This window comes from Cetorhinus maximus, chromosome 4, assembly GCF_964194155.1.
Source record: "Cetorhinus maximus chromosome 4, sCetMax3.hap1.1, whole genome shotgun sequence".
NCBI lineage: Eukaryota > Metazoa > Chordata > Chondrichthyes > Lamniformes > Cetorhinidae > Cetorhinus > Cetorhinus maximus.
This window is the reverse complement of record NC_135882.1, coordinates 143693070-143705927: the sequence shown is the minus strand read 5'-3', so window position 1 is coordinate 143705927 and position 12858 is coordinate 143693070. Positions and strand designations below refer to the sequence as shown.

The 12858-nt window shown below is 45.1% G+C and overlaps 1 protein-coding gene across 3 annotated transcripts in view; it reads left to right on the top strand.

Moving 5' to 3' along the window:
• Positions 1 to 11218, top strand: part of zfat (zinc finger and AT hook domain containing) — a 200467-nt gene extending 189249 nt beyond the window's left edge. For all 3 annotated transcript variants that reach the window (XM_078540954.1, XM_078540953.1, XM_078540952.1), the window contains one exon: positions 10115 to 11218. In XM_078540954.1, coding sequence (XP_078397080.1) covers positions 10115 to 10360 — 246 coding nt within the window. In that variant the 3' untranslated portion in view covers positions 10361 to 11218. The remainder of the gene's footprint in view (positions 1 to 10114) is intronic.
• The last annotated feature ends 1640 nt before the right edge of the window (positions 11219 to 12858 follow it).

Genomic DNA, 12858 nt, shown 5'->3' with positions numbered 1-12858 from the left:
TTCCTTCTGTAACTTCTGTAACTGTGCAGGGATCAGTGCTGGGACCTTTGCTGTTTGTAGTAAACATAAATGATTTGAAGGAAAATGTAACTGGGCTAATTAGTAAGTTTGCAGACGACACTAAGGTTGGAGGAGTTGCAGATAGTGAAGAGGATTGTCAAAGGATACAACGGGATATAGATCGGTTGGAGACTTGGGCGGAGAAATGGCAGATGGAGTTTATTCCGGACAAATTGGAAGGTCTAATACAGGCAGGAATTATACAGTAAATGGCAGAACCCTTAAGTGCATTGACGGGCAGAGGGATCTGGGTGTACAGATCCACAGGTCACTGAAAGTGGCATCGCAGGTGGATAAGGTAGTCAGGAAGACATGTGGCATGCTTGCCTTCATTGGCAGGGGTATTGAGTATAAAAGCTGGGAAGTCATGCTGCAGCTGTATAGAACCTTGGTTAGGCCACATTGGAATATTGCGTGCAATTCTGGTTGCCACATTATCAGAAGGATATGAAGGCGTTGGAGAGGGTGCAGAGGAGGTTTACCAGGATGCTGCCTGGTCTGGAGGTTATTAGCTATGAGGAGAGGTTGGAGAAACTCAGATTGTTCTCACTAGAGCGACGGAGATTGAGGGGCGACTTGATAGAAGTTTACAAAATTATGAGTGGCATGGACAGAGTAGATAGTCAGAAGCTTCTTCCCAGGGTGGAAGAGTCAATTACTAGGGGACATAGATTTAAGGTGAGAGGAGAAAACTATAGAGGAGATGTGCGGGGCAAGTTTTTTATGCAGAGGGTAGTGAGTGTCTGGAATTCGTTGCCAGAGGAGGTGGTGGAAGCAGGTACGATAGTGGTGTTTAAGAGGCAGCTTGACAAATACACGAATAGGATGGGAATAGAGGGATACGAACCCCGGAAGTGCAAAATGTTTTAGTTGACCGGTATTATGATTAGCGCAAGCTTGGAGGGCCAAAGGGCCTGTTCCTGTGCTGTACTTTTCTTTGTTTTTTGTTCTAACTTCTTCAATGGATTCATTAATATTGGTCCGGCATGCTCTTCCCATTTTCAAATTTGTGGTGACTTCTATTCTTATTATTTTTGGTTTCTAGCTGTTTTTCTATTACATTTTTGAGTAAGGATTCTTTCCCACTACCAATGTTAAGCTACTGGTCTGTAGTTTCTGAGGCTTGTTCTACCTCCTTTTTAAATCCAGGAATAACATTAGCTGCCCACCAGTCTCCTGGCACTATTTCATTTTCTAATGAATTGTTACATATTTGTAATAGTCTCTTGTGGTTTCCATTAGATTTTTTGGGGGTCTTAAGTTGAGGAACAGAGGAGAAGCTGTTACGTTTTTGGGAGGATTTTTTATGTAGAGCTCCAAACGGCGTGAAGGAGATAAATGAACTGATTTGTTGGCAAATTTCAAAAGCATGTAACAAAAATATAGTAATATTAGTCTTTATTAAACAAATAAAATGGGAAAATCATAGTGCTAAGAGTAAGAAAGGATAAGAATTGCTGATATTTTTATTGGAGAACTTTCTTGATCTTCTGTCCAGCATGGAAGAAGGCAGTGTTAGATTGCTTCTGCAAAATGAAGCAGGGCAAGTAGAGTCTGTTACAGCAAGAGATCATCTAACTAACAGTGACAGCATAATTCGGTTTAGATTAATTATGGAAAAGGACCATATGAATATCAATGGGAAAATTGCTGAACTGGGAAAGAACTAATTTCAGTGATTTAAAAAGGTGTATCACAGGTAGATTGGAAAAACCAATAGTAGAGTAAGTTGGTGATGGAGAACACCCAGAGAAGAGATATTTCAGGTGTAAACTAGGCATATTCCTTTGAAGGAAAACGGTAGACTATTCGAAGCTAATGCACTCTAGATGGTAAAATAAATAAAAGTCAAAATTAAAAGAAGGGGCTTATGACAAATGTCAGGAGCAAGATTCAGTTTATAACAAGAAAATTATGAAAATACTGGAGGAAATTGAAAGGGTTAATAACAGCAGTTAGAGCAAGATTGCCAGAGAAGATTAGCAGGCAAAGTTAAATTGTACCAAAAACATTTTACAAACATATAAAGTGTAAGTGGTTAGCTAGGGAAAAGGTTAAGCCTATTAAGGATCTGAAGGGAAATCTTCATCTAGAGGCAGAGGACATGACTAAAATATTAAATGAGTACTTTGCATCAACCTTCTCAAAGGAAGCAGACGATATACAGGTTACACAGGAAAGAGGGAAACTATGGACACGATAGAGAAGATGTACTAAATGGATTAGCATTACTGAATGTCGGTATGTCACATGTTGCGAATGGAATGCATCCTATGTTGCTGAAGGAAACAAAGGTAGAAATAGGAGAGATATTGGTTACAATCTTTCAATCTTCATTTGGATACAGGAGTAGTGCTGGAAGGGTTAATAGGGCTACACCACTATTTGAGAAAGGGGAAAGGGATAAAACAGGAGAATTCAGACCAGCCAAACATTGGAATGGGTAAGTTTTTTGAACCATTATCATGAACAAAATAAACTTTAATTTGGAAATGCATGGGTTAGTCATGGAAAGCCAGAATGAATTTATTAGAAGCAAATTGTGTTTGACTAACATGATTGAATTCTTTGGTGGGTTAACAGAAAACTTTAATTAAGATAGTGCCGTAGTTGTTGAATTTAAAGCCATCGAATCATAGGGCAAAATTTTTACCTCGGCGGGCGGGTGCACACCCAAAGCGCTCGAGCATAAAATGACGCACGTTGATGTTGGGCAAGCATCCCGACATCAATGCGCAGTCGTGCGATATTTCGGTCGGCTTGCGTGCGCAGAAACCGGCAGCACGCCCACCAACCATTAAAAGGCCTGTTAAGGCCATTAAAGTCTCAATTAACTTACCTTTCTCGCTGCGAAATATAAGCGGCCTTTGCACTTTTTAGGAAACTTCATCCATGGGCGGGATGAGCTTTCCAAAAGCTAATAAAAATAAAATAAAAATTTTAAAATTTAATTAATAATATGTCCCAGCTCATGTGGCAGATTCACATGAGGAGATATGTTTTATAACATTTTTCAATTCTTTTTTTTTTGAAAACTCTTCATCTCCCTGAGGCAGCTCAGTGCCTCAGGGGGATTCTCAAGCGCACATGCGAAGTTCGTGCTTGCCTTCCTCCCCTGCCTGGACAGGCAGTGCTGAGCGCTGCCGCTCACGATTAATGCTGACCACCCCCGCCTGCCCCCGCCAAGTCCACCCAACAAGGGCTAAATTCTGCCCAAATGATAGTTACAACACAAGAAGACCATTCGACCTGTCGTATCTGTGCCACCTCTCCATAAGAGCAACTCAGCGAGTCCATTTTTCCTCCAAGCTCTACAAATGTTTTCTCATCAGATAATTATTCAATTCTCTTTTGAAAATTACGATTGAATCTACCTCTCAGGCAATGCATTCCAGATCCTAACCACTTACTGCGTAAAAAGGGCTGCCCTGCGGTTGAGGCGAGGCGACGGGACGGGGTGGTGCAAGGGCTGCCCTATGGTTGAAGGTAGTGCATAAGCACAAGGTTGTGGGGGGGGTGGTGGGCAAGGGAAGTGGACAGACATTGGTGAAACCTTGTATAAAATGACCATTCCTCTGCAGCTGAGACAGTTCAAGCACAGAAACATTGAAATAATTGGAGTCGGCTCTCTAGCTTCTCTGCTCAAGCAACACAGGGGCATCAAAGTGATACGAAGTGCTGCAGAGCTTTTCACCCCTCAGGCACAGACTGTAAAGTAATGAGCCTTTTAGTGGACTGCAGAACAGTTGGACGACTGGGCACGTTGTACAATCTCCTTGCTGAAGCTGGCCATGACACAGGCAATGGTGGAGGCGCTCACAGCCCCTTGCAATGTCATCATCCTGATTTGGACCAGCCTCACCCATGGTTCAAGCTAACAGTTTAGCCTTACAACGCAGGTTAGGAGAATGCCTGCACATAAGCTGAGAGCACAGCATGCAGTCCAGTGGGTGGAGTGTGGCGGAGGTGGGCGGGATTTCGGGCAGTCATGCAACGCACTAATCTCTGACCATCCAAGTGGTGGCCAGCACTCTCAAGGTTGCGCAAGGGGCCTTCAGACTTAACCAAGACAGGTTCCTAGGACACCCATGTTAATCCACTTCTCTCTCTCTTTCATACTGCAGGAGGAGTTCATCAGGACCATGGAGCCTGGTGACCTAGCTGTATGCCTTGTGGCTTACAGAGAGCAAAGGTGGCGGAGAAGACAGCGAGTGAGGCACCTGGCTGCGCAGAGGGAGGAGCAGTACCCAGTGGAAGGAGGGGCGGCTGGGGCTCCCGCCCACACCACAGAAGAGCTCAGCAAGCCATCATTGGTTGCCGCCTAGCTAAACCCAGGGTCGATAGATGCCGCCTTTCATTCCAGCAGAAGACTGAGAACCAGTTTCGCTAAAGACACGCATGTCTAGGGTACTGCTCGATCACATCTGCCAACTGCTGCAGGATTTGGCGCAACGGGGACATGGAGGACATCCGTAGCCATGAAAGTGATAGTGGGGCTCAAATTCTACACCAGTGGCTCCTTTCAGGGCTCCACAGGTGACCTCTGTGAGATATCACAAGCCTCCACCCACAAATACACCCATGAGATCACAAGTGCCATCTTTGTTAGGGCACACAACCTTGTGCATTTTACCCGGGACCAGGAGAGCCAAGATGCAAGAGCGATTGGATTCGCCCAGATCTCGGGTTTCCCACAGGTGCAGGGTGCCGTCAATTGCACTCATGTTGTGCTCAGATCTCCGTCGCAAGATGTAGCCAACTATGTCAACTGCAAGAGACTCCATTTGCTGAATGTGCAGCTGATTTGCGACCACAAACCCATCCTGCAGGTCTGCGCATGGTATCCAGGGAGTGTGCATGCCTCCTACATTCTCAGTCTATCACAGATCCCTGAGGTCTTCCAGAGTCCAAGAAGCTACAGGGATGGTTCCTCAGGGACAAAGGCTACCCACAGAGGACGTGGGTGATGACACATGTGCGGCAGCCTCAGACTACAGCAGAGCGAAGGTATAATGAGGCTCATGCTTCAACTCGCAACTTGGTGGAGCAGGCTATCAGGATGCTGAAATTGAGGTTCCGGTGCCTGGACCGATCTGGTGTAGCCCTGCAATATACTCTAGAGAGGGTGCCATACATCGTTGACTGCTACACCCTTTACAACCTGGTGCTGCAATGGGGAGAGGAGCTGGCTGAAAAGATGTTGGAGGAGCTGGAGGTCTCCTCCAATGAGGAGGAAGCCAATGGGGATGAGGGTGAGGTCCTTGAAGGCAACGATCACTGGGATAAGGCCCTCAACTGGCCAGATGAGGCAGGAGTCCCTCATAGCTGTTAGATTTGTGGAGGATGATGATGACATGCAGTGAGGAGACACCATAGATCCTCACTTTGCACTTATGAAGGTTTGACTCCAGTCTGGCTAATGGCAACGCACATACACTCTGTGATAATGCTCCTGTCATGGGGACGCAGTGGAGGCCCTAATAGCCACTTGATTGCAGGAGGATGATGGCGACATGCAGTGAGGACACTTGATAGATCTTCACATAGCCTCTTAGAATTTCTGACTCTTGTCTGGCTGAGGGCATCTTGCTTGCGCTGTGTGATCAGGGTCATATCATAGAGACGTAGCCATGAAACTTTAAAAGCATATGAGCCTTTGTCCACCTTCAGCACTGATCCCTTCAGGAGCACAGCGTCACTGGTCACAGATGCTAAGGAGATGGGGACCAGCCCCAACTCAAAGGTGCTGTGGGCACACAGAAAGAATGACGGAACCCTGTGACGCCTGCCCACAACATTCTGGCAGCAATGACAAGCACCGTCGAAGCACAGGCTTCAGTAATGTGTCCAAAGAGTGAGGCTGGGCCATTGCTTTGGTCTGAAGGCTGCACAAAGCACAGGGAGGAGGCCCTGAACTAAGACACCTGCCTTTATTTTGTGCAGAAAGGTTTCACATCTGACTGACTGGAACACTGCTCATCAGAACAAGGAGCCATCAGCAGGTAGACATTCTTGGGAGTTTACTGACAATAGTGAACAGTATGTACAAGTGGTTCCCAGGCTGTACAACTACTTAACTTTCATAACCCTGCCTCTATGTTTTGGTGCTCCCCGGATATCCACGGCGGAGATGGAGGCAGCCTGCCGACTGTGACGCCCTGTCTGTGATGATCTTGGCGGGCGTCCTCTGGAGGGCCGAGACTTGGAGGGCCCTGGCCTGCTTTGGGGGCCCTGCTGTGTGGCAGCGTCACCCTCCTCAGCCTGTGGAACTGGAGCTGCTGAGGTTTCAGGAAGTGGGGTTTCAGATGGATGCTCCTGGAGTCACCTGGGTGGATGGCCCTGGTGTGTGCATATGCTGATCCTCTTCCCTATGGGTGTCTGAGGGCCCCTGGCTGACTCCTTGGGGAGAAGTGGTAGCTGGAGTGAGATCGAGCTGCCACACACCCCTCTCACATACACACTGTTGGAGGCCAACTATGGCATCAACGATGGAGTTGAACCCGCACAGCAGTGCAGGAGCGATGTCCTGGACCAAGACCTCCATGGCGGCCGCCACTCTACAAGTGTTGACCTCGGTGCATTGGCATGCTGGCGCTATCACCTCAGCCTGAAGGCAGACGGATTCCTCCATCATGCCTTGCAATCTGAGGAGTGCAGCGGACATCCTTTCCTGGTGTTCCTGAGCTTGCCTTTGCATCTCCGGCCACTGTGACATGACCTAGTCCGGAGGCTCACCATCTGACTCAGACTCAGCAAATTTCAGACCTGAGCAGTCCTCCAAGTGCTGGATATTTGCTCACCAGGTTGATTCCAAGGCTACTGTAAAGGTAGGTACTGAGGTGTGTGTCTCTGCACTGGTGGAGGCTGTGGGTGAGCGCTGTGACGGGACTTCAAAGAAGGTGCCTCAAGATTCCTCTTCAGAGGTTTCTTTGGGGCTTGATTGGAGGCCCTGGGTCGTGGACTCTGTCAGCTGTTTCCCAGATGTGCCTGAGGAAGCAGAAGGAGATAATTAGTGCATGGCGGTGGCCTGTGAAACAGGACACATCAGTCACAACATGGTTGTCTGATGGATGTTACACTGCTGGATCCTCACTTGGTAGAGCACCACTGACCTCACTGTCAGCACGGGAACAGCCCAGATCCTCACCAGCCAGCTGGATGGCTCTGTTTTCAAAGTCCGTGAGGACCTTGATTTCAGGCATTCCTCCACCGGTCTTTGACCACTTCCTCTTGTTTTGTGCCAGCTTGTCCTGCATGAATAGAAATGGAGAGAGTGTAAGCAGGACACCTGCCAGGCCAGATGATAAGTATGCCTGGCCTGTGTGGGTGGTGAGTGGTTCCCATGGACGGGATGAGGACAATTAAGGTGTGTGAAAGAGAATGAATAGTGATGTCTTTTGAACTGGCAGTGACAGGGTTCTGTAGATGTGTGATGGGTTTGTGAGCGAGTGAGTTGAGAGTGATCAGAAGAGTGACTTGTCCTGGCGGAACGGAGGAGATCATTCATCCTCTTGCGGCACTGGGTGGCTTCTTTTGCAGGGCGTTGGCACTGACTACCACTGTCACTGCCTCCCAAACCAGATTAGTGAGGTTGCTGCCCATCCTGCGGCCAGAGCGGGGATGGTGGAAATCACAATGAACCCCCACTGCGTCCAAAAGGCACTCGAGGGATGCGTCATCGAACCTGAGGACTGCAATGTCTTCTTTGTAGCAGTCGTGGACTGGAAGCTCTGAGATGTGTGCGCACAGTTGGGTGTTAAATATGGTGCCCAGCATGCTGAAGCAGCGAGATGATGGTGTGGTGGTTGAATAAGAGCCCGTCTGCCTTGGAAATGGCATGTTTCCCGGGAATGCATAATTAATACAATGGGTTTGGGATGATACGGTGCAAAAAATGTACTTAGTGCAAATCGCCCATAGGTTGAGTAAATGGCCTTATTTGCTCCTTTAATTATCCATCACCTATATCATTGGGAAAGGACTTCATTCTCTTAATGTCCTACTTATTTTGAGCAAAGTGAGTATTGATGTTATAGTGTTAGTCCATGATTTGCACTGTATTAGCCAATGAGTTTAAGATGGGACAAGATTTACACAAAGTTTATTTACTCAGCAAATTGAGCCTCTTTAAAAAGATCCATGGCAAATTGATTTGTGTCCAAAAGTATTGCTTCTGCTTCTGATAAAATGAGAATTATTTTTCCAGCAAAATGCAGTGAATGGAGGATAGCTGCATAATACAAATTATATGTGTACAATCAATCTCATTCATTTAGAGCAGCCTCCAAGCTTAATTAGCAGTGGAATTACCCAATCATATCCATCTGGCAAGAAATAGTGGTGCCACTGTATGCAGTCACAAATTGAAGGACTTGCTGAAAGATATGCGACAAAGCAGGCTAACCCTGTTTTGGTGCTGATGGTGAGTCTCCAGGAAATATCAAATGTAAGTCTTCTATTCAAGAAAGGAGGGAGAGTAAGGGGTAACATATTAGCATGGATTAGGGATTGATTAGCTAACAGGAGACAGAGAGTAGACATAAATGCATCATTTTTAGGTTGGCAAGATGTAACAGGATTGCCACTGGGATCAGTGCTGGGGCCTCAACTATTTACAATGACTTGGGTGAAGGGACCGAATGTGTGATTGCTAAATTCGCTGAGGAAATATAAATAGGAGAATAAGTTGTGAAGAGTACATAAAGAGCCTGAAAAGGGAATTAAATAAATTAACTGAGTAGGTAAAAAATTGGCAGATGGAGTATAGAATGGGAAAATGTGAACTTGTCCACTTTGGCAGGAAGAATGCAAAAGCAGCATGTTATTTAAATTGAGATAGATTGCAGAACTCTGCAGTACAGAGGGATCGGGGTGTCCTGGTATATGAATCACAAAAAGTTAATGTGCAGGTACAGTAATTGATTAGGAAGGCAAATGAAATGTTGTTGCCTATTACAAGGGGAATGCAATATAGAAGTAGGGAAGTTTTGCTACTGTTATACAGAGTGTTGGTGAGACCATATCTGGAGTACTGCCTACAGTTTTGGGTCTCCTTATTTAAGAAAGGATATAATTGCATTAGAAACTGTGCAATCATGGTTCACTTGACTGGTTCTTGGGCTGAAGGAACAGAGTGTCTTATGAGGAAAGGCTAGACAGGCTGGGCCTGTATCCATTAGAGTTTAGAAGAATGAGAGGAGATCTTATTGAAACATATAAGATCTTGAGAGGACTTGACAGGATGGATGCTGAAAGAATGTTGTGAGAGAGCCTAGAACTAGGGGGACTCAGTTTAAAAATAAAGGGTCTCCTATTTAAGACGGAGATTAAGAGAATTTTTTTCTCTGAGAGACGTTATTCTGTGGAGTTCTCTTCCCCAGAGAACAGTGGCAGCAAGGCCATTAAATATTTTTAAGGCTGAGTTAGATAGATTCTTGACTGACAAGGAAGTCAAAGGGTATACGGAATGGATGGGAAAGTAGAGGCCACAATCAGATCAGCCATACTGTTCGTAAAAGCATGAGGCAAGCTGCATGAGAGGAGGTTGTTGATCAAGTTAACGCAGTCTCCTGGCTCCCATTATACATTGATGCAAATAGGAAAGACATTTGCCACTATCAGGAGGAAGGTGAAGACAACATTACCATTTTCCTCACACTTTATTGGGCCTATCAAGGATGGCACAAGCCCAAGTTAAGATTCCCCTCCAGAAGCTACATTTCAAACATTGTGCATAGCCTTTGCAGTTGGTGATCCATGACAGTTACATGTAAGGCCACCACAGTACCAGCTGCTATTGGAAATTTACTCTTCGCTGCCTAGGCTCAGTAGGAAGAATAGGCACTTGGGTGAAGCACCCAAGGGCTGCTGCTACCTATTGTCTTTATAGTTGTCTGGAAAGAGTCAGCACCTTTAGAAGAGGAAGGAAGAAAGTTGGAGGAGACAGGAAAGATATAAGAAATATAACATTCTGTGGCAAGATATCTCTGGGGTAGGAGGTTGTGTAGGCACATTGCACTGATCCTTTCCTTTTTGGTTGGTTTCTTACCTTCAGGCTGAGGATGAAGCAGCAGGCAATCACACAGTGATGATCCAGCAGGCCTTGGAGCAAGCTTCAGTGGAGCTCGGAGAGGGGCATCATCTGGTCGAGCAAGTCGTGGTCTCCTCTGATGATGTAGAAGGGATTGAAACAGTTACTGTTTATACTCAGGGCGAAGAGACATCCGAATTCATTGTTTACGTGCAGGAGGCTGTGCAAGCAGAGGAGCAAACGACAGAGCAGCAAGTCGAGGAACTGTAACTGCTGCCATAATTTTTAACCAGGACTTCAACTGGTTGGAACAAGAAAGCACTAGCACCCCTGTTTTTGGTTTGCATAAAATAATGGCAATAGGAGTGGAATCAGTGAACCCTGTTCAGGTCAGAGTGGCAGTAAAGAACCAAACAGCAATTCTCCAGAAAAAGGAATGGTTGTGAATAGATTTCCTTCTATTACTTCGCTTTTCAAATTTGTAATTACCTTTTATCCCAGTCTATACACACCCTTTCCCATTCCCTCCATCCTCCACTTCCCTGATCCTCCAACTTACCTTCACAATCCATGCTTCTCTTCAAAGTGATCGGGAGCATCGAGATGGCTGAATCAAGGGGCAGTGCCATGGATATCACCCAAGGTAGTCCACCCAGGAAAATCTGGTAATCAGTCATAAGGGAGGGGGAAAGGGCTTCACAAATTTCCCTTATACTACCTCTTGTGTGGATAGTTTGAGGGGGTGCGGCGGGGGAAGGCAAAACCCGGACTGGAGAAACTCAGGAAGCCCAAAGCCATGGACACCTGATGGTTGAGTTTCGTTTCTCTTTCTGATTTTTTTTTTAAACTAAAGTTTCCGCCTAACAACACCATGAAGTACAAGTAAATTTGGATTACAGGTAAAAGTAAAATTTGTGTGAAGGGTGAGGAAATTTTTAATTTATTCCATGTTGGTAGTGACTCGGAACTATTTTCAGAACCTCGTACCTCCTGAAAACTGGTCAAGTTATATTGGAATGTCATCAGATCACAGGTGGGAGCATGTTAGGCTGATTTTCTTCTGTGCTATAGGCTGTGAATTAAGTATCAGTGTGACAGACACATTGAATAAAGAATCAAAGCAACACATTTTTGTGTAATAACTTCTAATTGTGAATTTTAAGAAGAAGGTGGCAGTATAAGTGCAAAAACTTATAAAAATGCATAAATAAGAAGAGAAATCTTGCAAATGCTGAAATTCTGAAACAAAAACAGAAAATGCTCGAAACACAGAGCAGACCTTTCAGTGTATGTAAAGTTAATAGGGATAAGCAAGTTATTTTATAGGGCTGAACACAATAAAGATGGGCTGTGAGGTGGATTAGCATTTACCTAATAGTAATAATTTCATTGAGTTCAACATAGTTTTTGAAAGGAAGAAACACAAAACCACCACTAAGATTCTAGATTTGGGTAAGGATCACTACTGTGGGGTAAAACAGTGACTGTCCACAGTAAACTGGCAAAATCTATTAATGGATAAAACAACAGAAGATCAATGGAAGGTGTTAAAAAATAATTTACAGATACAGAGCCAGTTTGTAACCCAATAGGATAAGAGCTTGACAAAAATACATCCTTGGACAACTAACTAGGTAAAGAAAAAACATAAAACTAAAAACACACAAAAATGCAAAATATAGCGTAGATCTAGGTGACTGGGAAAGATATAAAGAGTAAAGGGTGACAAAACAGCTCTTGTAAGGTCTACAAAAAGTCTTCTCAAGGGCATTTAGGGATGGGCAATAGATGCTGGTGTGGCCAACAACACCCACATCCTGTGAATGAAAGAAAAACTAAGAGTATGGCAAGAAGCTTACAAGGAATATCAAAATCAATATAAAAAGATACAAATGGGAAAAAGAGAGTATTCAGGAGCAATGTGGGCCCCTTGAAAACTGACAGCAGTAATATTGGCAATGAAAGTAAGAAAATGGCAGATATGCAGAATTATCAGCCAGGGAAGTATAGACCAGTTAATTAACATCTTTAATGCCTCTTGAGTTCACCAATGGTCTGCTCTAATGCATTTTATGTGACAGCACTTGTGCGTGGGTTATTCATTGGAGTCATCAGTAATCTGGTCAGCAGATAGCCCTTGTTACTCAGTAGCCGCTTTTTTGGTTTGCTGTAGTGGCTTAAGTGTAGTTACTACAGCTGACTGCACAGAAAGAAGGCATTGTAACCGCAGCCAGGATATCAGGCTTTGACCTGCATGGTCTACATATGGTCACACACTAGCGAAACATTGAGGGAGTCGAATCCCTTCAGTTGCAATACAGGGCGGGATTGCCTTGCGACGTTCCCAAGGCGATGGCGTGCTGTCAATGACACCCTGCACCCCATGGGGAAGTCTGCAAAAAAAGTGAAGCTGTCTGCTTGCTCTGCTTGACTCTCACAAGAGAGAATGAAATACAGTTAGTTCTCGATAAATAACATCAGTGGCTCCCCTATGGGTGGCACACTGAGAAGTTGCAAATGTCTATACCTCCAACCTGAAAAGAGACACATGCATAAAGGTTAATCACCAAATTCATCCTCATAACCAACTGCAATGTAGTCCTTGCTCCGCTGTGAAGTTGCAGCAGGTGGCAGTTTTCAGTGAGGATGTTCTTTCCAGAGCTCAGATGATGTACATGTGATTTCTCAGGTGGGTGAATTGCTCCCTGAACACCCCCTGGATAAATATAGCCTTCTATCCTTCCTTCTTGCAAGGGAAGATGATGCAC